At 41.6% G+C, this 27,809-nt stretch overlaps 1 protein-coding gene and 1 long non-coding RNA gene across 8 annotated transcripts; one reads left to right on the forward strand and one right to left on the reverse strand.

The window, feature by feature from the left end:
* Positions 1-314: 314 nt before the first annotated feature.
* Positions 315-4,582, reverse strand: LOC136517602 (uncharacterized). Of its 3 annotated transcripts, none has more exons than XR_010774311.1 (5): positions 4,307-4,582; positions 2,295-2,818; positions 1,489-1,554; positions 1,155-1,275; positions 315-706 (listed from the first exon to the last, which is right to left on the reverse strand). It is a non-coding gene; the product is annotated as an uncharacterized lncRNA (long non-coding RNA). The 3 variants fall into 3 exon arrangements; XR_010774310.1 differs by having other exon boundaries at positions 2,295-2,389; positions 2,712-4,582; XR_010774309.1 differs by having other exon boundaries at positions 2,295-4,582.
* A 183-nt stretch (positions 4,583-4,765) lies between these two features.
* On the forward strand, positions 4,766-26,151 carry LOC136517601 (protein unc-13 homolog). 5 transcript variants are annotated; one of them, XM_066511213.1, is made up of 27 exons: positions 4,768-4,920; positions 5,593-5,679; positions 5,766-5,941; positions 6,016-6,080; positions 6,295-6,637; positions 7,173-7,239; positions 7,340-7,493; positions 8,056-8,223; positions 8,319-8,429; positions 8,529-8,738; positions 8,832-8,933; positions 9,501-9,731; positions 10,336-10,410; positions 10,585-10,656; positions 13,402-13,587; positions 13,673-13,831; positions 14,023-14,115; positions 14,662-14,733; positions 19,868-19,985; positions 20,210-20,388; positions 21,965-22,046; positions 22,178-22,288; positions 22,367-22,473; positions 22,835-22,912; positions 22,993-23,088; positions 24,331-24,426; positions 25,782-26,151. In XM_066511213.1, the coding sequence occupies exons 2-27, from the start codon at positions 5,672-5,674 to the stop codon at positions 25,947-25,949; spliced, it is 3,327 nt and encodes a 1,108-aa protein (XP_066367310.1). In that variant the 5' UTR covers positions 4,768-4,920; positions 5,593-5,671; the 3' UTR covers positions 25,950-26,151. The 5 variants fall into 5 exon arrangements, with proteins under 5 accessions (XP_066367314.1, XP_066367310.1, XP_066367313.1 ...); XM_066511215.1 differs by lacking the exon at positions 4,768-4,920 and adding an exon at positions 4,935-5,140; XM_066511214.1 differs by lacking the exon at positions 4,768-4,920 and adding an exon at positions 4,935-5,136.
* The last annotated feature ends 1,658 nt before the right edge of the window (positions 26,152-27,809 follow it).

A 27,809-nucleotide genomic window follows, 5' to 3' on the forward strand; every position in this document is an offset into this window, starting at 1 on the left:
GCTCCTTATTAGCCTCTAAACATTTGATGTGACATAAATTTTAGAAGCGACTAAAGAACCAAACACCCCCTATATCTGTTACTAGTTGGCCCCCGCGCTTCGCTGCGGTGCATGGATATACATGGACGGAAAAAATGTATTCAAAAGTTATAGTATATTAGGAAGTGGAAATTTGTAGTGAGCAATAGGTACATGCAAGTAATTTAAGAGAGGAAGATGTCAGAGGTCAAATAAAATTAAGAGAAAACATGACTTATTTTTCGACTCGGAGACTATTGCATGATATCCTTTCCCTATTGGAATTATCATATGCATTGATGAGTTTATCGGAATAACATATTATGTCAATACAATTTGCTGCAGTAAAATAAACCATCAATAGAATGTGAAACAAAAATGTAAGAACGGACCTATACACACTGAGAACCTGAGGTGACCATATGGAATGGAAGTACGAACATGATAGTTTGTAGAGGCCAAAACAATCAGGTCTATAGCAATAGCAGAGGTCAGAAGCACACTGTTCATTGTAGAAGGCAAATACAAAATACACACTGCAACAACTGCAACTAATTGGATATAGCTTTACTACATAGATACATCTGGCCTATTCTGGACCATATTTTCTTGTAGGAAGCAAAGGCATGGAGCTAACTGGAGCAGGTTTTCGCGAAGGGCCATCAATAAAAGAACCATGGTTTCGTATCTACAAACATATAGGAAAAGGAATGTAAGAAAAGGACACAGTTCGGCTCTTTGATTTGAGGCACATAGTAAAAGCCCGTTACCATAGTTTCATGAACAGAGTGTTCAGTTAATGCTACCATGCACTTTTTGATGCAATCCTACTTCTGACTAAGTGAGCGGAGTGAAAACTGAAAAAAAAAGACTTTTGAATGACATTGGCTTTAGAATTCTTGACCTTTGTTGCGCATGCAAGTGGTGATAGCTAGATTTGTTAAATATCTATGCAAGTGGCGATAGCTAGATGTGTTTGACTGGTTGTACACTGAAAAGGGGAATGCCAAAGTTGCCACTGATTTCTCTATTTATAGTGTGGAGATGCTATTTTGCCACATATATGTCTAAATTTCAGAGGATGCCAATGCATTTACAGAAATATATGTCCAAAAATGGTACGCACATCATCATACCTGCTTGCTACCAATGGATGTCATGGAACATTGAGAAGGGTTATGAACACTCCATAGTGACCTTTGCAAATAGCCGATGGAACTTAATAGGTCATTTGTTCGGTGGCGCAATGCAGTTAACCTGCAAGAACATTGTTATCTGAATGTAGCAATAGAATCGGGATGTAGCCATAGAGTTATCTGAAGGTATATGGAGGGCATAACTAAACTCATGGAATTATTCTAGGAAGTACATATCCCCTACGTCAGAATTAAACTGGGTACTTTTGGAGGGTAACAACTGAGTTTAGGTATCTGAACAAAAAATCCAGAACACATATAATATTGTAAATACCTTAACTGATATTAGCAGAATGGGAAAATCCATGTACCTCTAGCTTATTTGGCAAATGAGGCAAACCTACAAAATAGAAGACAAATGTAAAATTTGAAGACAATCGAAAAAAATTAACTGAACTGGAACTTACCAAAATGTGTTGCTCTATATATTTTAATAGAACTGAAGGGCTAAGCTAATTGCTATTATTGAGCAATCAAAGAAACTGTGTGATCCCTAGTTACTTGTTTCAACGTGGCAATCTTCATGATGCACGGATCTTGTTATTGAACAGTAAGAATAACATTTCAGAACTGCAGAAACATATATTATTTTACATCCTAAATTCAAACTTTGTTGTTGAAGAAGGGCTATGTCAAGCTCAGTATGTCAAAGCCCATAGTAATGACTCAGGCAACCAAGATGGTCTGTTTTGTATGTACAGAATTGAGCTCAGTTTGAAGATAATAAACGTGTATATAAAATAGAGCTCGTAATAAGGTTGATTTTACTTTTAAAAAGTAATATACGATAGCCTTAAGATAGAAGAGCATATCTATCATATTAGCTTTTGTAATAGAACTACGGATGTAGCACTGAAGCACTGACAAAATGAGCAGTTTTGAATCATAGGAAAGCCTTGTTAGAACAGCTAGAGCGCAGCTCCATTTGGACACTGTAAATTACCTTTACTTTTAGGTAACCAAAAATTATGTGTTTGAGAACTATGACGACGTGGTTTCAGGTTTTATAACATTTCCATATTTGACAACCGAGAAGAAGTGATTTGAACATACGCAAGGCATGCCAAAAAAAATAGTTACCTGTGATCGTCTTGGATGAGGTGGTCCTGGTAATCTTGTAGAACTAAATAAATTATGAGGCCCTACTGAAAATATCATAGAAACAGGTACCCCTACTGAAAATATCATAGAAACAGGTAAGGTCTTTCATCTGTAGTGATACTATATTATGTGACAATAACAACCATCGAAATTAGAACATGTAAATCAATGAAATTAATAAGCATATAAATATAAAGTGTAAGGAACAAATTTTAATGGTAACTATGGTAATAGCTGAGCAAAATTTTTGGGCTGAAATCCGATGGCTCCATAAATAAGGACATGCATATAGTATAGGCAAGCTGAAATTGAACATAAGCATAACCCAATGGAGGCTGAAAATGTTGGGAACAACAGCATATATTTATCATGAGTGTATCTTTCAAGGGACCAAACCTTGGAGGGGTTGATCTGCATCTAGTTGTGTCAGCTGTAGAACAACTGGACCTAACAACTGGAACTGATAACCGATATATTTTAGTCATTGCTCTTTTCATCCCAACCTGCAAAAGTTTATCAAGAAATTTGGGTGCTGCTACGTAGCTGGGCGTCCGTACATCTACGTGTGTATAGATTTTGATTCTGATGCTTATAGATTATTATTATTACTATTACTTAAAACTATATTTAAAACAAACCTCGGCAAAAAAGCAACAAAGTAGAAAACGTGAAAACACAATAAAAATACAAGATGTGCTGATTGTGAACGTCTGGCGGTGCAGCCGAGTTCAAGCCAGCACCAGGCTAGGCTCGTCCATGCCAGCTCCACCGTGGCTCATTGCTAGAACTTGGCCTGTTCGCTTGAACTTATCAGCTAGAATCTACAATATTTTTTTCTCACAACAAAACAGCTTCAGCCGGCTTTAATACCAGTCGAATAGGCGGGGGTAGTTTCATTGCTGCGAACACCACCACACAAGGCCCCTCATCCATCGGTGCTCCAGTCCGTTGACAAGTGCGTTTACGTGTAGTACATATATTCAGTGTACAATATTCCTCTAATTTGTTTGCAACACTTCAATTAAAGTAGGGCTTCAGCATTATGCACTTTTGATGCTAATTTGATCAATTTCGTCCAATTGGCTCAGGAGTCGTGTTCTTCCTTTTACTTAAATTCTAATGACTATTTTCATGCATTTTTAGATATTCTCTCCTACATGGAACCTATTGAAAATAAAGACAGGGTTGTTCAACACCATTCAGAGACTTAACAAACCCAATCAATGGAGGTAAATAATAATGATCTTATGTATATGAATGTTTTGGAATATAATGGAAATGGTGCTAATTAGGTATCTTCCTGTCCATTTACAAATTAGGTGGCCAAAGTGAATCTATTTTACTTACACAAGTCACTGATCCTAAGGAACGCAACAGGCAAAGAGAGAGCACGACGTTCAGCTATGACTAAGAGCAACGGAACGAAATTAATATAAATAGAAGGAAGCGACGTGCAACAATGACCGAAGACCAACGAAATGAAGTTAATATAGGAAGCGCCGTGAAGCGTATCATCGAACAAAGATTGAATCTATGCTCCCTGAAGTATCCAAAGGTAACATTACGTAGACTACTAAATTGTGATATCAGCAATGCCCTTCCTTATAATAATATTCAATAATTTGTCTATACAACTACATATTTTAATAATTAGATGATATTATTTTTTCCGTACAACTCAAGAGCATTTATCTAGTTGTATTAAAAAAAAAAGAGAAGTCTATTGGCTAGTGATAAACTCGAGGGCTCATAAAAAAGGAGAAAACAATTTTAAGGGCATATTTGGACCCCCACATCTAAAGTTTAGAGCTCTAAAAACTTTAGAGCACTTTAGCTCATTTTTGAGATCTAAAGCTCTAATATGAGATGGATTAAAGTTTAGAGCTAACTTAGACAGTATGTTTGGAGCTTTAGCTCTAAAATTTAGAGCTCGTTTAGAGGGGAGGACCAAACATGCCCTAGATCTGGCCGGTGGGCACTCAGCCACTCACCAACATGGCAGCCGCAAGAACAACGCCATCTGGTAGCTCAACACCGAATTGGATGCTTCTTGCGCCTGCCACCGCTGCCGTAATCGCCACCCTCGCGGCGACCGCCATGGCCGCCCTCGGGGCGCCAGCCGCCACGTACAGCGCTCCCGTCCGTCGCCCGTCGGCTGGCCCTCCGCCGGGAAGGCCCTTCCCCCCTCCCCATCCCCTCCGCTGTGAAATTTCTCCGCGCTCCTCGGGAAGCCGGGAACGACCGAACGGGGGAGTTGCCCCGGGCTGCGGTCGCAGTTTTTTCTTTTTTTTCCAGGTTTGGTGTGAGGCCCTGTTTTTTTCCCCAGCACACACGTGACAACTGACACGTTTGGGTTTGGCACGTCAGATGAGTCTCGGTCCGACTCCAGCTTACTTGGCCGGCTGCACTGCTCACCCTGCTCCTGCTCGCGTGTCGCGTGTCGCGTGTCGCGTCTCGCTCTCGCTCTCGCTCTCGCGTTCTCTTCCATTCCATGCCTTTCCGGCGAGCTAGTCTGGTACCCACCGGCGAGCAAGCGGCTGTAACCTCCCCCACCCCCATCAAACTCCACCTGCTCCCCGATCCGCTAGATCTCGGCTCCGCGCAGGTACCCAACCCCCCTCGTCTTCTAGCCTCTCCATTCAGATCTCATTTGGAGGCGCGCTGGCCGCTGGCGCTGCCCCGTAGTGGTGGGCGCGTCCTGGGGAAGCGGACGGGTAGAGCTGCTGCGGTTTGGACCACCGGTAGGAGTGGGCTCGTTGCTTCGGCGTCCGTCGCTTAATCTCGGGCGCGCGCGGGTCTGGCAGGAATGGAGCGCTGGATGGTGTGTAAGTTGGCAATTTGGGGTTTAATTAGCGTGTGACAGTCAAATAAGGGGCGGGATTTGTTTGGCATTGTGTTTTTCCTCTCATTTTGGCACGAGTTGCGTGGTTGGCTGTGGTGTTGCTTTGCTCCCTAATTTGGCTGGATCAGGCGTGTCCTGGGAGCTATGGTTAGTTCATCGTCTGTTGCCAAGTCGTAAATGTTGAGTCTCTGACTGTTTAGTGAGGATTCTTATTTGCTAATCATGAATTTGTCTGCGTGAAATTCCATATGGATTACCTCAATTTTTTTCACACACGAACATCTACCACTAGATGAGAATAGCAGTTCACTGACAAGCATACTTCATCAAGAGTGCAAGTTACTTTTCCAACTGCTTATCGAACATCTCCTATTACCATGCTGCATGTGATTTTTTGTTAGATGTAATAGTATATAATTTTTTTTTCTATTCCAGCTATGCTGATTGTGAGGAATTTGGTAGCACCTCTATCACGGTTTTAAAACTAGAGTGCTGCCGCCCCAGCATATATAATATGGATGAGTAAGAATTGCTGCAGAATAAACCTTCTTTCCTAAAGATGTTACATTTACTTGCATAGTGTCTGTTTCATGTTTCCAATTAACCAGAGAAAATGTTGTTGAGCTGCTGCAACGTTATCGCCGTGACCGTCAAGTATTACTCAACTACATTCTTTCTGGCAACTTGATCAAGAAAGTTGTAATGCCACCTGGTGCAATCTCTTTGGATGATGTAGATATAGATCAAGTCAGTGTTGATTATGTCCTCAACTGTGCTAAGAAAGGTGAAGTATAGCTTTATCGGAGTTCCTTTTTTTGTTTGTTCTTGCATCGATTCTGAAACGCTTAGAAAATGTAGGTGAACCTCTTGACCTTGGAGATGCCATCCGCCTTTTTCATGATAGCCTTGACTATCCATATTTGGTGAGTTGGTTTTTATTTTGTTTTCTTACAAATCTTTTTGTCTTGCTGAAAAGTTCTTTTGTTGGTTTTCGTTTGAGTTAGTTCTTTTGTACCACATCTCATCTGAACATCTAGATACTTTTGTCTCCCCTATTTTGATGAAAAAAATTCTCACAGCATACATTTTATCCATTATCATATCCACGTACCTAAATACTATTATTTCTTTGGCCAGAATAACACTGGAGCTGTAGAGGAGTTCTATTTACTTACAAAACCAGAATATTCAGGATCTGCTCCAACAAGAGAACCACCCCCTATCCCAGCCACTGCACCATCACCAGTTGTGATACCACCACCGGATGTGGAACCAGCACCAGTTATTGTGTCATCATCAGTCGCAGCTACCAACTTGACAAAATCACAATCATTTGATTCTCCGACTGAGAAGGAATTAACTGTAGATGACATTGAAGACTTTGAGAATGATGAAGATGAATTTGATGGTCGAAGGGCTTCTAGAAGACATCAAACTGATGCCAGTGATCTATTGTTGCGGTTACCACTATTTGAAACAGGTACGAGTTATGAATTGATGAACAACTATCCTGAAATTACACATGCAATAACAGATACAGATAAAATGCTATGCCTTTTGATGATCATCCATCTTCTCTGTTTCCGTTTGGGTATTTTTTTGGTGTTTCGTCGTATCAGACTAGTCTGTGCTATTTTTTTCTCTCGAATTGTGCAGTGCAGGAGAGCTGCATATCATTTCAATCAATAATAAAAAGATGAAGAAAAATTAGTAACGAGAGGGCTATAGCACCCTCCACAATGATTAACAGTACAACTAACGCACCATGGGAAAATATAAAATTATCCGACAAACAAAACCTGGCCTAAACTAAGCCACTGACAGGGAGCTGAGCTCCCTGGCTCCAGCTGCACACTAGACCTCCCTCCTCTTTAGTTTTGTTTTTTTAATTGCCTGAAAGATTTCACTCTAATGAAGTAATGATTGGGATAACTAGGCCATTAGTCATCAGTTACTTCTTGAATCTTGTCCAACTTTGAGCTTGAAAGTTATTGGCAGCTACGCTACTTTTTCAGGTATCACAGATGATGATCTTCGTGAGACAGCATATGAGATCCTTGTTGCTGCTGCTGGTGCTTCAGGGTAGGCCTGTGCATCTCTTTACATCCACACAGTTTTTTCATTAAAAGATAACAAGTCTTCCTAGGGCACAATATAACCTAGCCTATTTTGGTACATTTAGGGGTCTTATAGTTCCTCAGAAGGAAAAGAAAAAAGAGAAGAGGCACAGATTAATGAGGAAACTCGGTCGTAGTAAGAGTGAAAGTGTGGATACCAACACTCAACGACAACCTGGTTTAGTTGGTTTGCTTGAAACCTTGCGAGCTCAACTTGAGGTTTGATGTCCTAACTTTTTTGTCCTGATGACTAGATTAGCATGCCACTTTTCTTAACTTATTAATCCACTCAATTTTAATTATATTTCTACATTTGTATGCTTCTACCTTCTAAATTTCTTTTGAGTATTACACAAGACTTCATGAAGAACTTTGTAGTCTGAAATGCCATTATTGCCATTAGTGTTTTAAATGCAAACTTTTATGTGATTAGGTGGCATTTCTGTGATACTAACTCATTTTGATGAAGAAAATTTCTTAAGGGATTTTTGTACCTTAAATCAAATGAATATAAGCACCTGTTTCCTGTGTAGATTACCAGAATTTTTTAGGAAAATTGCTGAATATAATGGAACTGCTATTTGTCTAATCGAATCTAGTGACTGACTTGCTATTCAAAATTATTAAGTGAATAGCTAATTTTTGGTAGTTGGCAACTTGGCACCTGCCACTTGGAAGTCTACAGTTCCCTAGGTTGTATCTTGGTGATTCCAGGTCTCATAAAGCATTTAAATATGCTCATTTTACATTTGCTGACTGCATCCCCCTTTTTTTTGGATAGATAACAGAGTCCATGGATATTCGAACTAGGCAAGGATTACTCAATGCTATGGTTGGCAAAGTTGGAAAACGGATGGACAATCTTTTGATTCCATTGGAACTATTATGCTGCATATCCAGAGCTGAATTTTCTGACATGAAAGCATACCTTCGTTGGCAGAAGAGACAGGTTAGCATTGCTTTGGTTAGTTATTTTCTAAATGACCTTGAACCATATCCTCATTTCATAACATTATATCCTTCATCTGTGTTTTTGGGGTTCAGTTAAACATGCTGGAGGAAGGCCTCATAAACCATCCAGTTGTTGGATTTGGGGAGTTAGGTCGAAAAGTCAATGAGCTAAGGAGCCTTTTTAGAAAGATTGAAGAATCCGAGGTTTTATTCATACACAACAAAAGTATTATGCTTGACCTCTTATAACCCTTGCTCGAAATCTCCACTAATTGAGGATTATCCTTGTGTATTTTTCGCTAGTCCTTACCACCATCTGCTGTGGAGGTTCAACGTACAGAATGCTTAAGATCACTGAGAGAAGTTGCCACTTCTCTATCTGAAAGGCCTGCCCGGGGTGATCTTACTGGTGAGGTTTGTCACTGGGCTGATGGATACCATCTGAATGTAGCATTGTATGAGAAGATGCTTGGCAGTGTTTTTGACATCTTGGATGAGGGAAAACTTACAGAGGTCACTATCTCAAATTCATGATTGCATTTTTCCACTGACTAATTTCACCATTAGCCATGATGTTTCTCTCACGTTTTTTCTTTAATCCACCAGGAGGCGGAGGAAATCCTTGAACTATTGAAGTCAACTTGGCGGATACTAGGAATCACAGAGACTGTTCATGATACATGCTATGCATGGGTATTATTTCGGCAGGTGAATCCATGGTGAAGTAAAATTAAGGCTAAATTTGTGGAAATTCTGTTTTTTTTCCTGTGTTGCCCCCAGATATCTTTACAACAGCAACCAGTGTGTTTCTTCACTGCTGATTATTGTCCGTGAACTGCTTACTGAATTGAGCCTATTTTAGCATCTTGGGCTTTTGCTTAAAAGTTCCGCATCTGTCAAAAGCAGGGAGGAGGTTGGTCAGGATAGGGGTTCAAGTTTTGTGTTTATATATATATGTTCATTAAATCTGATAACTATCCCTTTGCACAAAATCCCAATGGCCTTGGCCAGTTAAACCTATCATGAAGTAGGAAATCTACGAGTGTAGAATCAAATCTAAAACTCTTAACCACACTTATTTTTGTCTCTTGAGGCAAATAGAGTCTCTTTTATATGCTGGTATGCAATAGTTCACTGGAGGCGATGTTCTACAAAGTCCTATTCTGCACGGTGCTACTGGTTTAGCTCAAATAAGTTGCCACCATAAGAGTGATAATCTCCTGCATGTTCAAGAAAAAAAAGAGTATGGTAATTGACGTAGGTTCTGCAACTCAGTTTGTTCTTACCGGCGAGCAAGGACTTCTGAAAGTTGTGATTGACCATTTGAGGAAGATACCTTTGAAAGAACAGCGTGGTCCACAGGAAAGATTACACTTGAAAAGCCTGCGTAGTTCTGTTGATGCTGAGGGTAGCTATCAAGACTTCACATTTTTCCAGTCTTTCCTGTCTCCAATTCAGAAATGGGTGGACAAGAAACTAAACGACTATCACCCACATTTCTCCGAGGTTTGTTTTCCAACCTCCTGGTTTGGTCTTGTGCTACACTGTATGCATGGGCAGTTATTCTATGGAAAATATACCCTTTGCTATTTGGAAGCTAATCCCTTTGTTTCGACAAATGTTTGTTTTTGTTAATTTGTTTACTTTATGTAGCAATATTTACAATACCCTTTTCACTGAAGATTATTTTTTTAACGTGTCCCACTCATGTAATCTTTTGTTCACTTGTTATTTGGGAAATGTGCATAAGGTTGGCACCATCGTTATTTAGCTAAGTTAAATGTAATTGCATTACCTTTATAGTCCGATCAATAAATTTAGTTCTGAAATCTCTTATGAACATTGTCATCTTCATCTCTATCTCATTTTGGCCTCTTATATGTTTCATTTTCACTTCCTATGCATAAGATTTACCACATGTTTTTCTCTTGATCCACCACTTTATTCATGGGTGCATGTTGCTATTATTCAGATTTCAGTACCTGGCATATGCTACTCTACGCATTTCATACATTATATTATATATGCCACACTGAACCTTTTTACTCTCATTTGCTTGCAACAAGAGATCATTATTTTCTGCACATTCAGACTTTCTTTATATTTACAGGGCCCCAGCTTGATGGCTGATGTTGTGACAGTGGCAATGCTTACAAGGCGGATCCTTTGTGAAGAAAATGACAAGGTGCTTTTACTTTACTTTTGTTTCTGACCACTGTTGTTGCCATCTCACTTTAACGGTAGCGATTTCTTGTTCTATTTGAATACAATCACTGCAGAGAATAAAGAGCAGAACTTTTCACTGTTTGCACATTTCGAAAATTCTGATTTTGGGCACCCATTTGCTTTTGTGCATCAGGCACTGGAGTCTCCTGACAGAGATCAGATTGACCGTTACATCACTTCTTCAGTCAAAAGTGCTTTCTTGAAGGTGACATTTGTGCAGCAGCCATTATTCCATTGGTAGTGTAGTTCTAGTTTATGTATGGACTAAATTTCCCATCTTTGGTTTACCGCCATTTTACCATGAGATGGTTATCGATGACACATTTATGTTCTCATATGTGAAACCTTGAATCTTTATCAGTTGTCACTGGTCATTGCACCTGTACATTGCTTTTTCATATTTCATTTCTATCTGTTTGACAACCTTGACTCTTAGGGAAACATCATATATTGCATTCTTCCCAGTGTGGACAAGATTCTTCTCAGCTGGATGTTTTAGATGGTTGTTCTTTTTTTTGTATGGTAGAGGACATCCAAGCCTGATATGAGATGTATGGTCTGGATGGTTGTTTTTGTACCTTTGCCTAAACATTCCTGTGGATACTTCTGGCCATGTGGTTATAATTTATAAAGGATTTGTAGCGGAGATTCAATGTTTTTAAGGCGGTAAGGCGAGGCGTGGCGAGTGACTACCGCCTTACACTTAAGCGACTAAATCGTGAGGCGAGGCGACGCCTTATGAATTTAAGAAAAAACTTAAAACAGCAACTTAGAGCAGTAGATGATGAAGAAAAAAGAAAAGGAAAAAAGGAAAAAGAAAAGAGGAGTAAGAAGTGGGCTGGCCCAGCCCACCAGGCGGCCCATGTGCCCGTCCCCCTCCTGGCGTGGCTTATCCTAATCCCCTCCAGGGCTCTCTCTCGTTCTCCACCACTCATTCCGCCTCCATTCATCCCTCCGCGGCGCCGCTTCCCTCTGCTGCTCTGCCATCTCCGTTCGTCTCTCCGCTGCTTTGCTCCCCTCCCTCGCTGCTCCCCTTCTAGATCTACAGCTGCCACCGTCCCCTTCCAGATCGAGCAGACGGCGGCGAGGAGATGGCGGAATCGAGCGGACGGCGGCGAGGAGACGGCGGAATCGAGCAGACAGCGGCGAGGAGAAGGCAGAATCAAGCGGAATCGACGCGGAGACGGCGGAATCGAGGGGAGTACTTATGTAATTGACAGATTACTTACTGACTCAAATGTGCCCCAACATTGGTTAACACAAGTTCCTTCTGAGGCGAGTCGTCCGCCAAGTCGTCCCGCCTGTAGCGCCTTGCCGATTAGGCGACGCCAAAGCGACGCCTTAAAAACAGGGGTGGAGAAGAAGCATATTGGTACCAATCTACAAGAACAAGGGAGATATCCAAAGTTGTACTAATTATCGGGGAATTAAGTTGATGAGCCACACTATGAAGTTATGAGAGAGAGTTATCGAGCAGCGCCTGCGAGGAACGATGCAGATATCAACAAACCAATTTGGTTTCATGCCTGGAAGGTCAACTACAGAAGCAATCTTCTTAATAAGACAGGTTATGGAGCGGTTTAGAGAGCAGAAGAAGGACCTCCACTTGGTTTTCATTTACTTGGAGAAGGCTTATGACAAGATACCAAGAAATGTTATGTGGTGGTCTTTGGACAAATATAAAGTCCCATCAAAGTACGTGACCCTCATCAAGGACATATACAACAATGTTGTGACTAGTGTTCGAACAAACGATGGTAACACAGATTACTTCCCGATTAAAATTGGACTTCATCAAGGGTCAGCCTTAAGCCCGTATCTCTTTGCTTTGGTAATGGATGAGGTTACTAGGAACATACAAGGGAATATCCCTTGGTGTATGTTGTTCGTTGATGATGTAGTTTTATTGGACGAAAGCCAGGCAGGAGTAAATAGGAAACTAGAGTTATGACGGCAGACCCTTGAGTCTAAAGGTTTTAGATTGAGCAGAACTAAAATCGAATACATGAGATGTGACTTTGGCGGAGTTGTACAGGAGGAGGGAGATGTGAGTTTGGAAGGTCAAGTAGTGCCTAAGAAGGATACCTTTTGGTCGGAGGACTGACCTGGGTTTTCACGAGGCGTAGGCGGGTCCGTATCTGGGATCGATGCTACAGAGGGATGGAGATATTGATGCGAACATTAGCCATAGAATCAAAGCAGGGTGGATCAAGTGGCGACAAGCTTCTGGCATTCTTTGTGACAAGAGGGTACCACAAAAGCTAAAAGGCAAGTTCTATAGACCGGCGATTAGACCGGCTATGTTGTATGGAGCAGAATGTTGGCCTACAAAGATTCGACATGTTCAACAACTGAGTGTTGTAGAAATGCGTATGTTGCGATGGATTTGCGGTCACACAAGAATGGACCGAGTTCGGAACGATAATATACGTGATCGCCTAGAGGTAGCACCAATTGAAGAAAAGCTTGTCCAACATCGGTTGAGGTGGTTTGACCATGTCCAAAGGAGACCTCCAGAGGCACTAGTGCATTGTGGAGTCCTAAGCCAAGCTAATAATATGAGGAGAGGTAGAGGAAGACCGAAATTGACATGGGGGGAGGCAATAAAAAGAGATTTGAAAGCTTGGGATATACCTAGAGATCTATGTTTCAATAGGAGTACTTGGAAAGCAGCTATTGAAGTGCCTGAACCATGACTTGGGGCTCTTGGTGGGTTTCAACTCTAGCCTATCCTAACTTGCTTGGGACTGAAATGCTATGTTGTTGTTGTTGTTGTTGTTGTTGTACTCCCTTGTGTCTAAACCAGAATTGGACATCATCGTTAAAATTCAGATATCACAATAAAGAATTGGCACATACTTGTGTTCCTTTTGATGACACGTTACCATCATATCATTTCTTGTAAGAAAAATATGCTACCATTTCATTGGCTGATGACTTTTCCTTTCAGATGGCACATTCTGTAGAGTTCGAAGCGGATGCTACACATGAACATGTTTTAGCGTCTCTAGCTGAGGAGACAAAGAAACTTCTGAAGAAAGATACAACCATTTTTACACCTGTTTTGACAAAATGGCATCCACAGGCAGCAGTTGTTTCTGCTTCTCTCATCCATAAACTTTATGGAAATAAATTGGTAGGTCATATCCAGCATATCTTTTAAATGAATTTGACTTTGTAACTTCGTGATTCTGCATGCTTACATAGAATCGTTTTGCCAGAGACCATTCCTTGAGCATGCTGAGCATCTTACGGAGGACGTGGTTTCTGTATTTCCGGCAGCTGATGCTTTGGAGCAATACATAATGTCTGTGATTGCCTCCGTTACTGGAGATGATGGTTTGGATAGCATATGCAGAAATAAGCTAGCTCCATATCAGGTCAGCTTAACATTCATGAAGTAGTATTAAAACTTAGATAAGTGCAAAGCAATCCATGTGTTTACCTTACATTTTTTGCATTTTATCAACCAATGTGTGCTGCACAGTGAAAGATAGATAATGTATTATGTATTTAAGTGCATTGTTGGTGTAGTGTTGTTTATCTTAATTCTCTGCTTTCCTTTTCTTAGATTGAAAGTAAATCTGGTACATTAGTTTTACGCTGGGTGAATGGGCAACTTGAGAGAATTGAAACTTGGGTTAAAAGGGCTGCTGACCAAGAGGTACACACATTTGTGACTTTTTTGTTTATATATTAATTTCTTTGTCCTAATTGTTATTACTAGTATGACCATCCACCATGGGATTTGAAATGAAATATCCAAGTTCTTTATATCCTTAGAAGTATCTTTCAGCGTATTTGTTAGTTTGATGGTTCGACCTTTAGTTCAAGAAAATAAAAACATATGTTCTTAGTGACAAATTTTATATAATGTTTACTTGAGCTTTATGTTTTTAAATAGTGAGTATATATTTGTGATATCTGAAGCTGCTATGATTTATGGAATTTTCCAGAATTGACGGATGGGTTTCTGGAATCTTTTGAAACCGTTACTTGGTCTAGTTCTATTTTCGAATATATATAATTGCAGTTTTCTACCTGTGAGTTTGTGTAAGGATCTAATAACAATTTTGACCACTGCTTGCATTTCCTTCTCAGTTCTTTGCTGGCTTATTTTTGCTTTGTAACATCTAACATTAGTTAATACTTGTAAACTACAATTATCGTTTTCTCCAATCTTCTCTATTCTAATTTTTATGCTCCACAGGTTTGGGACCCTATATCCCCTCAACAACGCCATGGGAATTCTATTGTAGAAGTCTATAGAATCATAGAAGAGGTGCTTCTTTTGTTCCTCATTATTTTGAAATTTCATTCATGCTAAAAGTTGTTTGGATTAAAAATGAAGTTTTTCTTTCATGCTGTAATCTCATAATTATTTTATTTTCACTTTGTAATTTGTTTTGATGTTATGTTTGCAATGACGTGTTGTTAAAATGTTGATTTGGATGAAAGAATATAATTGCTTAATCAAAAGCAGAAATAGTGCCCAGGAGGACGCACATCCTTGAGATCATGACCGTCCTTGTGTAGCTCCTCACCAGAATGAAGTAACAGAGGATAACGGAGGCACTTCAGCCGTCTGTCTTCCTCACTCATATAGAACCAACTCCTCCATTGACCTCCACCCAGCACGCCATGGATCCCTGCTCCCCACCTCCTCCCCGCTCGTCCTGGAACTTCTGCCCTCCACCACAGCTGACACTAACTGCTCCGATCATGACGCCTCCACCTCTTTCCTTGCCCAAACACTGTCCACCTCCACTGTGGCTGGCGGCACCCTGCTGCCTCGCCATCCCGCCCACCAGCCACCAACACCGTAGGCCGGTAACCTCCCAGGACATCTGATGTAGACTAGGCCCGATCTTCCGAAAGGTATGATAGCATCGATTGGTGGAGACTCGACGTTCACGATCTAGGCTTCGAACCAAGATTGATTCGGACCCCCGCAACCGTTACACCACTGCTCCGTTGGTTATCAATCACGCGAACGTGATCGACCTCGCCGAGAAGGCTTTCCTGCAAGCGAATCGAGAACACAAGCAAGAACGGGATGAACGCAATCTGAAATTGCAAATAAATATGAGGCTTATGAAATCAAGAAGGAGTTCAAGTCTTTATTCGAAAGGACTAATCGCCACAGGCGAACAAGATCAAGAACTGGGGCCCTGGTTCATAGCAAGCGGCCTTGGCGGCGACAGTTGCAGCAAAACGATGTCTGTTTCACGAGGAAATCAAGAACTAAACAAAACCCAAACCCTAAGGAGAGCGAGGCTGCTATTTATAGAGTCTTGGGCGTCACCCCCCTGGACACGCCCCCTAATGGGCCCAAACACGATACACGGTCCAACGGACCAAAAGAGGGTGTCGTAGCACCCTGACAGATTCTGGACGCTGACTTGTTTCGACGATTCCCGTTTTCTGAAGGTCTTTTGATGTGAAACCACTTGGATTGGCTTCCTTATCAAATTAGCTTTCCAACTATATGTGGATCGTCGAAAACGGAGTCCGGATGCGTCCTGGGTGACCAGTTTAAGGCAGATTGGTTCTGGAGACCGAGCCAGACTCGAACTTGAGTTGCTTTGAGCCTCCACCTCGCGGACTCGAACCGAATTAGCCTCGGACCTCCTTCTTGACTTGGACACCCTTGCTGGCCTCTTACCCCTCCATACTATGTGCCAAAATGGTCATATGCATGGGTGTCATGTCCTCATCATCCTCCCCTTCTTGACGAAAAGCCGTCCTCGGCGTCGATTGTGTTTGAAACTGATCCTGCACAACATAAAGGAGAACAGGGTTGCGAAAACAAAGGGAACTGAAATAATTGTGAGAAGGAACGTGACCATGTTTCCAAGTTTGTAGCATGTCATCTCGCATAAAAATTTCAGCAAGCATGTAGACTCTATGATCCGAATGCACACAATGTATGTCAACACTATCCTGCAAAAAATTAGAACTATCCAAAGACATTGTAGGAATAGATGATCTAGCAGACATAGATAGCAACCAACAATGCTCCCCTTCTTGGAAGTGAACTTGTTTATTTGAGGAACATGAGAAAATGTTTGTATGATTATGGCTGACCTCTAAACGATCATAATTTTGTACAACAAAAAGAGAATTCATATTACTGCGAATGTATACTCGATGTATCATATATTGTCCCTTGTTATATTTGCCAATAACATGATATGTATGTTTAGAAAACCAAGGCAAATCAACATATTTAAATAGGCTCTTCTCCAAACAATCTAGGTTACACAAACATCAAATTCAATGTAACCCAAAGTATGTAAAGAAGATAACAGTTTGAACTCATCAGTTTTAGTAGCAATATGAATAACATGTTTATTTTCAGCGCAAGTGGTTGGTTCCAAAACATAAAAAACTGAAGCATCATCAACCAATTCATCTTTATCACAAGAAACATCAAGCAAATTATCATGGGACAAAGATAAATCAAGAGAGGGTTCCACTAACAATTGCTCTATGATAGCATGGTGTGTGGAAGAATTTAGTACATGAAAACAATCCTCACCTTCTGTGAGTGTAGCACCATGGGCATTACCTGTGTTTTCAGCAGGAGTAATAGGTGCATTGTGAAGTGATGGTTCTGAATTTGCATATGAGGTTGTGAGCTCCTCATTTTCTTCCATGTCATCCTCTCGCTTATGTACATTATCCTGCAGAAGGTTAGTCATAGCAAGAGGAATAACAACAGACTCTTCCTCTAAATGGTACACCTCATCATATGAAGTCAAAACAGGAGGTGGATTAACAAAGGTTTCTCGCATAAGAAGTTTCATATCATTCCAAGTTTGAGGTTTATCAGAAGGATCTAAAGACTCCCACCAAGATAAAGCAGAATGTCGTAAAACACTAGCTGCATTTTTTACTTTCCTCCTTGGACACATAAAGCGAGTAGCAAAAATGTTATCGATGGCAATTTCTCACTCCATGTACTCATCAGCACCTATACTACCACTTGATGTAGACTAGGTCCGATCTTCCGAAAGGTATGATAGCGTTGATTGGTGGAGACTCGACGTTCACGATCTAGGCTTCGAACCAAGATTGATTCAGACCCCCGCAACTGTTACACCACTGCTCCGTTGGTTATCAACCACGCGAACGCGATTGACCTCGCCGAGAAGGCTTTCCTGCAAGCGAATCGAGAACACAAGCAAGAACGGGATGAACGCAATCTGAAATTGCAAATAAATATGAGGCTTATGAATCAAGAAGGAGTTTAAGTCTTTATTCGAAAGGACTAATCGCCACAGGCGAACAAGATCAAGAACTGGGGCCCTGGTTCACAGCAAGCGGCCTTGGCGGCGACAATTGCAGCAAAACGATGTCTGTTTCACGAGAAAATCAAGAACTAAACAAAACCCAAACCCTAAGGAGAGCGACAGCTGCTATTTATAGAGTCTTGGGCGTCACCCCCTGGACGCGCCCCCTAATAGGCCCAAACACGATACACGGTCCAACGGACCAAAAGAGGGTGTCGCAGCACCCTGGCAGATTCTGGACGCTGACTTGTTTCGACAATTCCTGTTGATTCCGAAGGTCTTTTGATGTGAAACCACTTGGATTGGCTTCCTTATCAAATTAGCTTTCCAAGCATATGTCGATCGTCGAAAACAGAGTACGGATGCGTCCTGGGTGACCAGTTTAAGACAGATTGGTCCTGGAGGCCGAGCCAGACTCGAACTTGAGTTGCTTTGGGCCTCCACCTCGGGGACTCGAACCGAATTAGCCTCGGACCTCCTTCTTGACTTGGACACCCTTGCTGGCCTCCTACCCCTCCATACTATGTGCCAAACATGGTCATATGCATGTGTGTCATGTCCTCATCAACATCCCTCTACCGCCAGAGGTCCCAAAAATCCCCAACCCCGAACCCCAATCGTAACCTTGCAGGGGCCACAGACGTGGTCACAGCGGCATTGAGAGGGATGCGAAGCGGAGGGCCAAGGAAGAAGGTTAGGCAAGGAGGAAGGAGGAAGAACTGAAGAAGTCTGCCGTTAGAAGCCTGTCATTAGAACTAATCTTGATGATCCAATCTGATGGACTCGATGTCCAGGACGTGCGTCCTCCTGCACACCAAATAGTTTTTGTTTTTTAATTATAACTTAACTATGCAATCATTAATAATAAACTCTCTGTATGTATTCCCATGCATGACGTTAGTAGTGTAGGTGATGAGAGTTTTTGTGCTTTAACTCCTTGGAGCACCTACGTATAGTCTAGTAATTTGTTTTTTCCCTTTTTTTTTCTTTGAGGGCATGGTAAAGTTTTCTTGCATCCTTGCCTGCTGTTATATGTTTTCATTATTACCCAACAAAATAATACTCCATTCCAAACTGTAAGTTGTTTGGTATTTCTAGATACCTCTACATAGCTTTTTCTATGCACCTAGATATATGTTATGCTTAGATACATAGGAAAAGCTATGTATCTTGAAAACATAAAATGACTTACAATTTGGAATGGAGGGAGTAGTAATGTTGTCTTTCATGATTGGCTTTGTGCCAGTGTGGCTCTGTAGTTGGTCCATCAATGCAACCACAGTGTCTGGTCTCCTATTTATAGAGCCGGTTATTTGACAAGATCTAACAAATCTGATTTACATGTCCCTAGCAAATTATATACATTAAGGGTTAAGCAACTAAAAATTCTATGGAGGGCTGCTGCTGCTACCGTAGCCATGACTTTACTGTGCTATGGCAACCCAAAGCTCAGCTTGTCATCCTAAAAATAAAGAAATAAGTAAACAAATATTGAACTCAAATATGAGTGGTTAAAAATGTGACAAAAGTATCAAAAGTCATTTGTAAATTGTATCTCTAAAGGCGAGCCATAAAATTTGGGTTCTATGTAATGTACATGAAGATACATTTGTGTGTAAGAGATATATGAAATCATCTTTGATCACCATTCCATATGTTTCCTTATTTACTTCTTTTTACTACTTACTGTCTACTGATTTTCTGAGTGGTCCTTTCACACATGTGCAATGATGCAAATTTGTCATTTCATTAAGAAAGGGGAACACATGTCATGTAAATTAACATTTAAATTGTACTGAGGACGTCAAGATAGTGCCCCCAAGCGAATTGTTGCCGAGTGCTCCAACCAAATTTATAGGTGTTACTAGTGGCTTTACTGCATTTTTTAGGCACAATATGACTACCAGTAATTAGCATGGGAAAATGATGAGTTTGTTATAGTTGCTGTACCTACACTCCATGAATATTTCTCCATGCTCTTTCCTTCCTAGCTTTAATTCTTGTGATATACCATACTACATATAACTCAACTGCTGTATCAATTTTTTTGGTGATTTAACTGAGCTGTTTATAATCTGCTTCCTAAAGAGCAAAATGCTGATTCTTCACAAACTATTGCAGACTGCAGATCAATTTTTTGCATTTAAGGTTCCTATGCGAGATGGAGAATTAAATAGTCTATGCCGTGGTCTTGACAAGGCATTCCAAGTTTATACACAGCTTGTTACTGCACCCCTAGGTTTGCACGATCATGTTCTTTTCTTTACAACTTCTTGATATCTAAGGCAGATATTTTCTTGTGCATGCCTGCTCAATAATGTATACTATACAAGTATAGACACCTACTTTTCAGTATAAAAATAGAGAAATATCCATCTCATTTTGCTAACTCTTTTTCTAATTAAAATATCTTCATTTGTCTAGCTATCGTATCAAGTGACAATGGCTTTTGTCTGCTTGCAGTTGATAAAGAAGATTTAGCTCCGCCTGTTCCTGTTCTTACTCGATATAAAAAGGAGCTTGGAATCAAGGCTTTTGTAAAAAAGGAGGTCCAAGAAGTTAGAACAGTTGATGAGAGGAAAGCTAGTGAAATTACAAAGCTTACAATGCCAAAGCTGTGTGTACGACTCAACAGTCTATATGTGAGCCTCTTATTGCCATAGCTCATGATTATTTATAATTAGTTCCTGAGAATTTTTGAGTGGTCGGCACTGGGACTGCAGACACAGTCGTGTAAATTTCTGTTGCAGGCTTTAAAGATTTTTTTTCTGCGTATCTTTATATTAAACTATTAAAGAGAGAGAAAGGGGAAGAAACCTCGCACAGGGCAACCAAGTTACCACCTCTAGGAACTAAGAAGTGGTTGCAAGAGAAAATATATAAGTTAAACACCTGCACTAAAACAGTAGCATGACCCAACCAGAAAAAAAAAGCCCAACCAATACCCTCCCCAGACCAGGAAATAACATCTGGAGCTTTCGGGCACCAGCGAAACACCAATGTTGCAACTCTTCTTTAAAGAACAACTGGGCAGCTGGCAAAGGAGGAGCAACTCCTTCAAACACGTCTGTTCCTGAGATTCGAAAGGGTCCAAGAACCCAAGATCACAGCACTGTCGAACCCTTTTCTTTGAGCTTTATGAACCTTCACATTGGGTTTCCTCCAATCAGCAAAACAGTTATCACTGCGTCTAGGCACAGTGTGATCCAAACCAACAGGGGCCAGTAAGCTGTATCACAATTGCCGAGCAAAGACACAATTAGTGAGGATATGTTGCACCGTCTCCTCTTGATCACACAACACGCATTTCTCTGGATGAGGGAGACCCCTTTTAGCTAGTCTGTCAGCAGTCCAGTACTTGTTTCTAAGTGCAAGCCAAAGAATACCTTGCACTTGGATGGCAACCAAGATTTGCAGAGTCACTTCCAAGGTTCAAAGGTTATAGCACCAAAGAAGAATGCCTTGTAAGTGGATTTAGAAGAGAAAACACCACTTCCCTCATGCCGCCAAGAGAGTTGATCCTCATCTTCAGGGCCACCTCTTCTAAAGAGTGCAAAATTTGAACATACTGCATCAAGCCTTCCAAGGAGAGTCCACCTTGAATTTCCCTTACCCAGGTTCTGTTTACAAGAGTTTGAGCTACAATCCTACCGTTCATACATCTTCTCGGCACGCAAGTAACCAAATCGGGCCTAAGTCTGATAAAGAGCATCCATGTAGCCATTGATCAGACCAAAACAGGTTTCAATGATAGTACACGTTCTTATATTAGTCTGTAATATCCTAGTTTAATGTCAGTAATTTAGATTATACTGTCTACAGTTCAGTGTTCTGAAACCTTATATTCCATCATGGTGTTATGCTTTTGCCAGGATTTACATCAATGAATCACACAGCATCCTTTTGTCTTTCAAATGCTTTCCCTGTTTATTATTGTATGAAGGCCCTGTTTCGAGGGGCTCCTCCCAGCTCTGGTTCCTTCCCTGCTGCACTACTGTAGCGGAGCCAGGAGAAGCCCCAAACATGCAGCTCCTCCCTTTCCAGTTTTTTTTTGCTGGAGCAGGAGACATTTTTTCTCCCTGCCACAGTGCGCTACAGTACAAACAGTGTTGCACAGTGCTTTGGGAGCCAAAGCCGGAGCCCCTCGGAGCAGCACCAAACAGGGCCCAAGTCTCGTCTTTGTTAGAGCTTTCTAATCAGAAGCACTTTTTTATGCAGTATGGTATCAGCCAGTTGAGTAAGTTGGAGGACAGCATTAATGAGAGGTGGGCTTGGAAGAAAAGTGAAAACACTAACATCAGTAAGTTCTCTTTCTACTAGTTTCATACAATTTTTCTTGTGATAGGTAGCTTCCCAAAATTACTTGATGTTCCTAGTCCAGTCCTTGTAGATTAAAGCCAATCATATATATGATTGTAATTTATTTGCCAGGACGAACAACAAGTGAAAAGTCAAAGAGTGCCGTCCATAATCAGAAAAATCAATTTGATGGCAGTAGAAAAGAAATCAATACTGCTATTGATCGTCTGTGTGAATTTACTGGTAAGGAAATATATAGAGGCAATGTTTCGGTAGAAGCTTATTGCTATTAATATTTGAACCTTTTCTTTTCTTCCGTAGGGACAAAGGTTATATTCTGGGACCTGCAGCAGCCGTTTATTGAGAATTTATACAGAAACGGTGTTGCTCAAGCTCGATTGGACACCATAACAGAAGTGCTTGATTTGGTACTTTACATAATATGGACTACCTTTTCAAGGAATTCATTTTCTCCATGTTTTTTTTTCTTTCAAACTGGGCACATCATGTTTGTGTTTGACCTGAACAATTTATGGGTACTGACATGTGACTGCATCCCCAAGCATGGTAAAGATCATATTTAACTGTGAACATGCAATGATGTGTCCATAGTTGTCTGTTTGTCATTCTGTTGTTGAAGAGAAACAATAACACGATTTTGTTAATCTAAGAGTTCTATCTGGCATTCAGACCAAAGTGCAAGCATAAGCTGTTACATTAAAAACCTGGAGGCACATTAGTTTCTCTTGAACTATGGTGCTCCTTATTTATGCTACAGCTCATTTTCAGGTCCTTAATCAACTTTGTGATGTCATTGTGGAACAACTGAGGGATCGTGTGGTTACAGGGCTTCTGCAAGCATCCCTGGTAATCACTTTAGCTACTACTTTTATGATGGGATTTCATAACATTCTGGACTATGTTCTTAAAGCTCTCTTGATTGGTAGGATGGCTTACATCGTGTGATACTGGATGGAGGTTCTACACGTGTCTTCTCTCCAAATGATGCAGCTTTTTTGGAGGAAGATCTTGAAACCCTGAAGGTTATATCATTTACAGAATTATATTGCCTGCTTTGCTGTATTTTATTTATTTTCTTAAGGGGCATCAGAATAGCGGTTCCATTTTATGCTAGATGGCTGTTTATCTGATTTTTTTTTTGTATTTTTAACCCTTTTTAAATTATATTTTAAAAATAACCCACCCACTTTTTGTTTTTATTTATAACTCTTTTGGCATGCCAATTCACGTTGCGTGCCAAATCATTTTCCGCGTCACATGCATTGGCACAGCAAGGTGTGTCACGCTGGAGTCGTGGGAGGGGTCTATCGGCGCATATTCCACATGGAAAGCTTGCCATGCCAACGGGCAAAATAGAACTGCCATGCCACCTGGACTAGCATGGCTAGGCTAAACCTTAGAAAAATCATATCTTTTTCATAAGACGTTGGCTGGAGATGGTTCTTTTTTTTTTTTACAAAAATTCTAACACTAGATGAGGTCTACAACTGGGTTGAGTTTTCCATTTGTTACAAACTTTCAACAACATATTAAGCACATACCAGGGATTGTCACATTAGAAAAATCATATATTTATCATACGAGGTCGGATGGGTATAAAATTTGCAGAAAATTGTAGCTCTCGACAAGATCTATGTTTCATGTTTTTTCATTTAAAGTCGTTAAGATGTTTAAATAATTGATACAAACTTCCAGCAGCATACAAACTTCCAGCAGCATATTAATCACATACTGGGGTGTCACCTTAGAAAAATAATATATTTTTTTTCATACAGAATTGGATGGAGATGAAATTTATATGAAAGTTGTAGCTCTCGAAAAGATCTATGAATATTAATTGAAGTGAACTTGAGTGTGTGATTGTTTCATGTTTACATCAGTGTATGTATTCGAAGTTCAATTCACCGCTTTGAGCTACATGATGATCACATATGCTTGCAACCGGAGTATATATATGGTTGGATGAAGTTTTCTAAATTGGACCGAACTTATAGAAAATACAACACCTATGGCATCCAATTAGTTTCATTCAAATTTCGATCAAATATATGTTTTGATATTGTATTTATTTGAATTAATACATGCCAATATATTTTTTTTTTCTAAAAACTTAGTCAAAATTTGAGTTGTTTGACTTGTACAAACTTAAAATGGCATATAATTAGGAATGGAGTATCATGCCTTGACAGGATTGGACACTGTTTTTGCTGTCTTTACTGACCAAACAATTGACTGTGATCTAAATATTCATGTACTTGCTGTAGGAATTTTTTATTTCTGGTGGAGATGGACTGCCTCGGGGAACTGTTGAAAACTTGGTCTCGCGTGTACGTCCTGTAATAAATCTGATCAAGCAAGAGGTAAAGTTTGGATTATGTTCTCATTAATCAGGTGCTCATGTGTTGCCATAGCTTTTAGAAAATGACAATTCCTAATATCTATGCTAATCTACATAGAACTTAAGGTTTTGGTTTGGGGGCAAGACAGGGACAAGGTGGGATATCTCACCTCATCCTACTGTTGGTTCAGAGACACCGGAGGACGGGACAGTTTGACTAGGGAATATTCCCTCATATCCGGAACTACCTCGTCCCTAAAAAAATGGCGGACCGACTCGTCCCTTGCTCATGCTGTCTCCCCCTGTTTCTTGCTAGTCCTAACTCCTCGCATTGGAAATGGGCAGCACCGAGCTCACCTCCGCTTGTGCCGCCTGCATGCCTTGCAGTGGCCCTCCACACCGTGGCCCCATGCCACCGCCTCCCTCCTCACCTCGCAGTCAGCAAGGGGGCGGCCTCAGCAGGCATAGACGCACTGCCAGACAGGGGCCACGGGTGAGCCGACTTCACAGCCCTGTGGCTCCCCCTGCTCTTCCTTCCACCTGGTGCTCTTCCTCCTGCTGACGCCTGCTTGCCTCTCCCAATATTGCCGGTGGGCGCTAGCCGCCTTGTCTGTCCAGGTGGCCTTGCCGAGCTTATTCTGGGCCACATGCCCAGGGAGAAGATAAGGCATAGGGAGACTGGCACATGGACCCCACAAACAACAGTTGCTAATGGTGTGAAATAGACATCCATCCCATTCCTCTCAATCCCTCAAACCAAACACAAAACAGGGATGACCCGGTCCGCACAACCAAACAACAAAGAGATGGAATCATCCCAACCCAGAAAACTGAGTCACAAATGTAATATCATGAAGCAAGATTCTTTATATGTGATCTGATCTTGTCACATATACGTGCATATAAAGTTCAGTCCACAAGAATATTCTCCAAGGTGGAGAGTGAAACCTACCACTAGCCACAACCTTCACCAACCAGATATAGCGGACATAACTTAGGCTGGGTGCTAGTAGCTAGTGGTTCATTGTAACTTCGTACTAGCGGCCTAAAATCCCTTAGGGTCCACTGGCCCAGTATTCTCACTCAAGTGAGCTCTTTTAGCCTAGCTGAGGCCTTGCCCCTCGCTGAGAGGAATTATATTTTGGGGGATTTGACCAGGCTAGGGGCATTTCATTTCTCCTTGCCCTTGTGCCTAGTAGCAGTCAGTAGGAGTCTGTCTCTCTATGGTGTGAGTAGGTGTGTTTGTAAGAGTTTTTCCCCCCTTTTTCTTCTTAATATATAATGATACATAGCTATCCTTCATGTTCAAGGAAATCTGTACATACCTTAATGTTATCTATATAGCATCACATGTTATTATTCATCATATATCTGCAGACCCGTGTGCTTATTGATGACCTACGAGAAGTTACTCAAGGGGGCAAAAGCAAATTTGGAGCGGACTCCAAAACTCTCCTTAGGGTCCTGTGTCACAGAAATGATTCAGAGGCATCACATTATGTAAAGAAGCAATTCAAGATACCCAGTTCAGCTCCGAGCGCCTGATTGATTGCAAACCAAAACAAATATCGAACAGGACAGTGCAGCCTTGCTCGTAAACCAGGAAACAGTGTTCTACTGCCCACTTGCATTGCAAGTTTGTGTAACAGTTGTGCATTAGTAACGCTAGTATTTAGGGTGGACGCGGTAGTAAACATGTACACAAGTTCTAATACATTGGTGCTGTATTGGTGGTAGTTTTGGCCCATTGGAGCTTCCCTATTTAGGACCCGTTTGGCTGGCTGCGGGCAGCTCCGGCTCCTGCGCCGAGATCACTGTTCATCTATACGTATTTCACTGTTCATCGAAGCCCTTTTTCTCTCTCCTCTCCTCCCCACTCGCTGGCTCCGGCTCCGGCAGCCTCCTGTCGGCCACCCAGCGGCTGACACCCTGCTACGGAGCCGGAGCCGGCAGGAGCCCGGCCAAACGGTTCCTTAGATTCTTTTTTGTGGACTGAAGGCATTCCTGATCACAATGTTAGGTTGAAATGCATGTTTCACTAGTAATTGTAGCATGTTTTTGTAGAACACTAGAATATGATGAATCGTTTGCATTGCACCATTTGATGCAAAATTGATGCTGCTGAACTTTGCTTAAAAGTAACATGACCTTTATAGAACCGGCGGTGGAGCATTTTATAGAGGCAATATCTAAAGAAAAACAATTGAGCTAAGTAACGACAAACTAAGGATGAGTGAATAGTATTGTGTACTATATTTAGGCGCCACAGCTATGATATGAATTCCCAATCCGAGGTACAAGTTCTATTTCTCGACATGTCTATGTGCGGCCATAATAATAAATAAGTTCAATCGGATTTTGCTGAGGTGCTTCACGATGTTTTTGTCCGAGTTGCCATCTTCACTCTAGCAGTTTTTGCTCCATTCTTCATGTATTCTTTGCTAATTTCTCATTCCATGAGCTGCCTTACGCCATTCTACCTCTTTTCTCACTACACATTCTGTGTCAAGGTGCAACTTCGAGCAAACGTCCTCAATTGTATTTTGCTATCATCAGGACACCAATGCTTAGTGCTTCAATGGTCGAGTTCCACCAACGATGTGTCGCAAGCACCTAAAATCGGCTGCTGCAAGTCACGATGAGTCCCTCTGACAACCAATATGCAAGTCCTTGCCGTTGTTGTACGAGTACGACCCCTTAGCCACCTCGCTCAGCTGAGGAGCTAAAGGAATTAGGATGGGCAAGACTCCGAAGGAGACGTACACGACGAGGCGTACAAGGCCCCTCGTCGACCCAGGCCTTGGTTTCCTCCGTCATTGGCCGGGCATAGAGGTGGATGTTATGGACTAGCTAGTGGGTGGGCTCAGTCGTATTGGGCTGATGGGTGAGTATGGGCCGAGTAGTGGCAAGCCCAGTTGTTGCCGGACCAGCATGAATATAAGCTGGAGCCGGGCGCTGGGGTCGGCATCGAACAACGATTCTGTAACTTTCTCAACTAATCCGAGTATCCCACGGAAGCAGGCCGTGTTCCCTCCCCGATCTCAACTCCGTTCTTGCTGTTCTTCCCCAAATCCTGCTATTTCCCCGTCTCAATTCCTTTCTAGTTATCTAGCCACATAACAATTGGTATCGAGAGCTTGGTTGCTTGGTGGGAGGGATTTTTTCCACATCTCTGGCGCCGAAGAAGAGAAATCCACCGAAGTACCAGTGGGATATGGCCGCCACCGTCGAATCCTTGAAGGCGACCATGGAGTTCATGATGACCCAGTTCAAGGGCTTCCAGGAGATGATGGCGACATCCCTCGACAAGTTGAGCGTGCTCGAGGCATGGCGCGTCACCGCGGAGGAGTCCATGGGCACGCTGCTTCAGCGCTCCACGGAGACAACGACGAGGATGGACGAGAC

This window comes from Miscanthus floridulus, chromosome 17, assembly GCF_019320115.1.
Source record: "Miscanthus floridulus cultivar M001 chromosome 17, ASM1932011v1, whole genome shotgun sequence".
In the NCBI taxonomy this organism is placed as follows: domain Eukaryota; kingdom Viridiplantae; phylum Streptophyta; class Magnoliopsida; order Poales; family Poaceae; genus Miscanthus; species Miscanthus floridulus.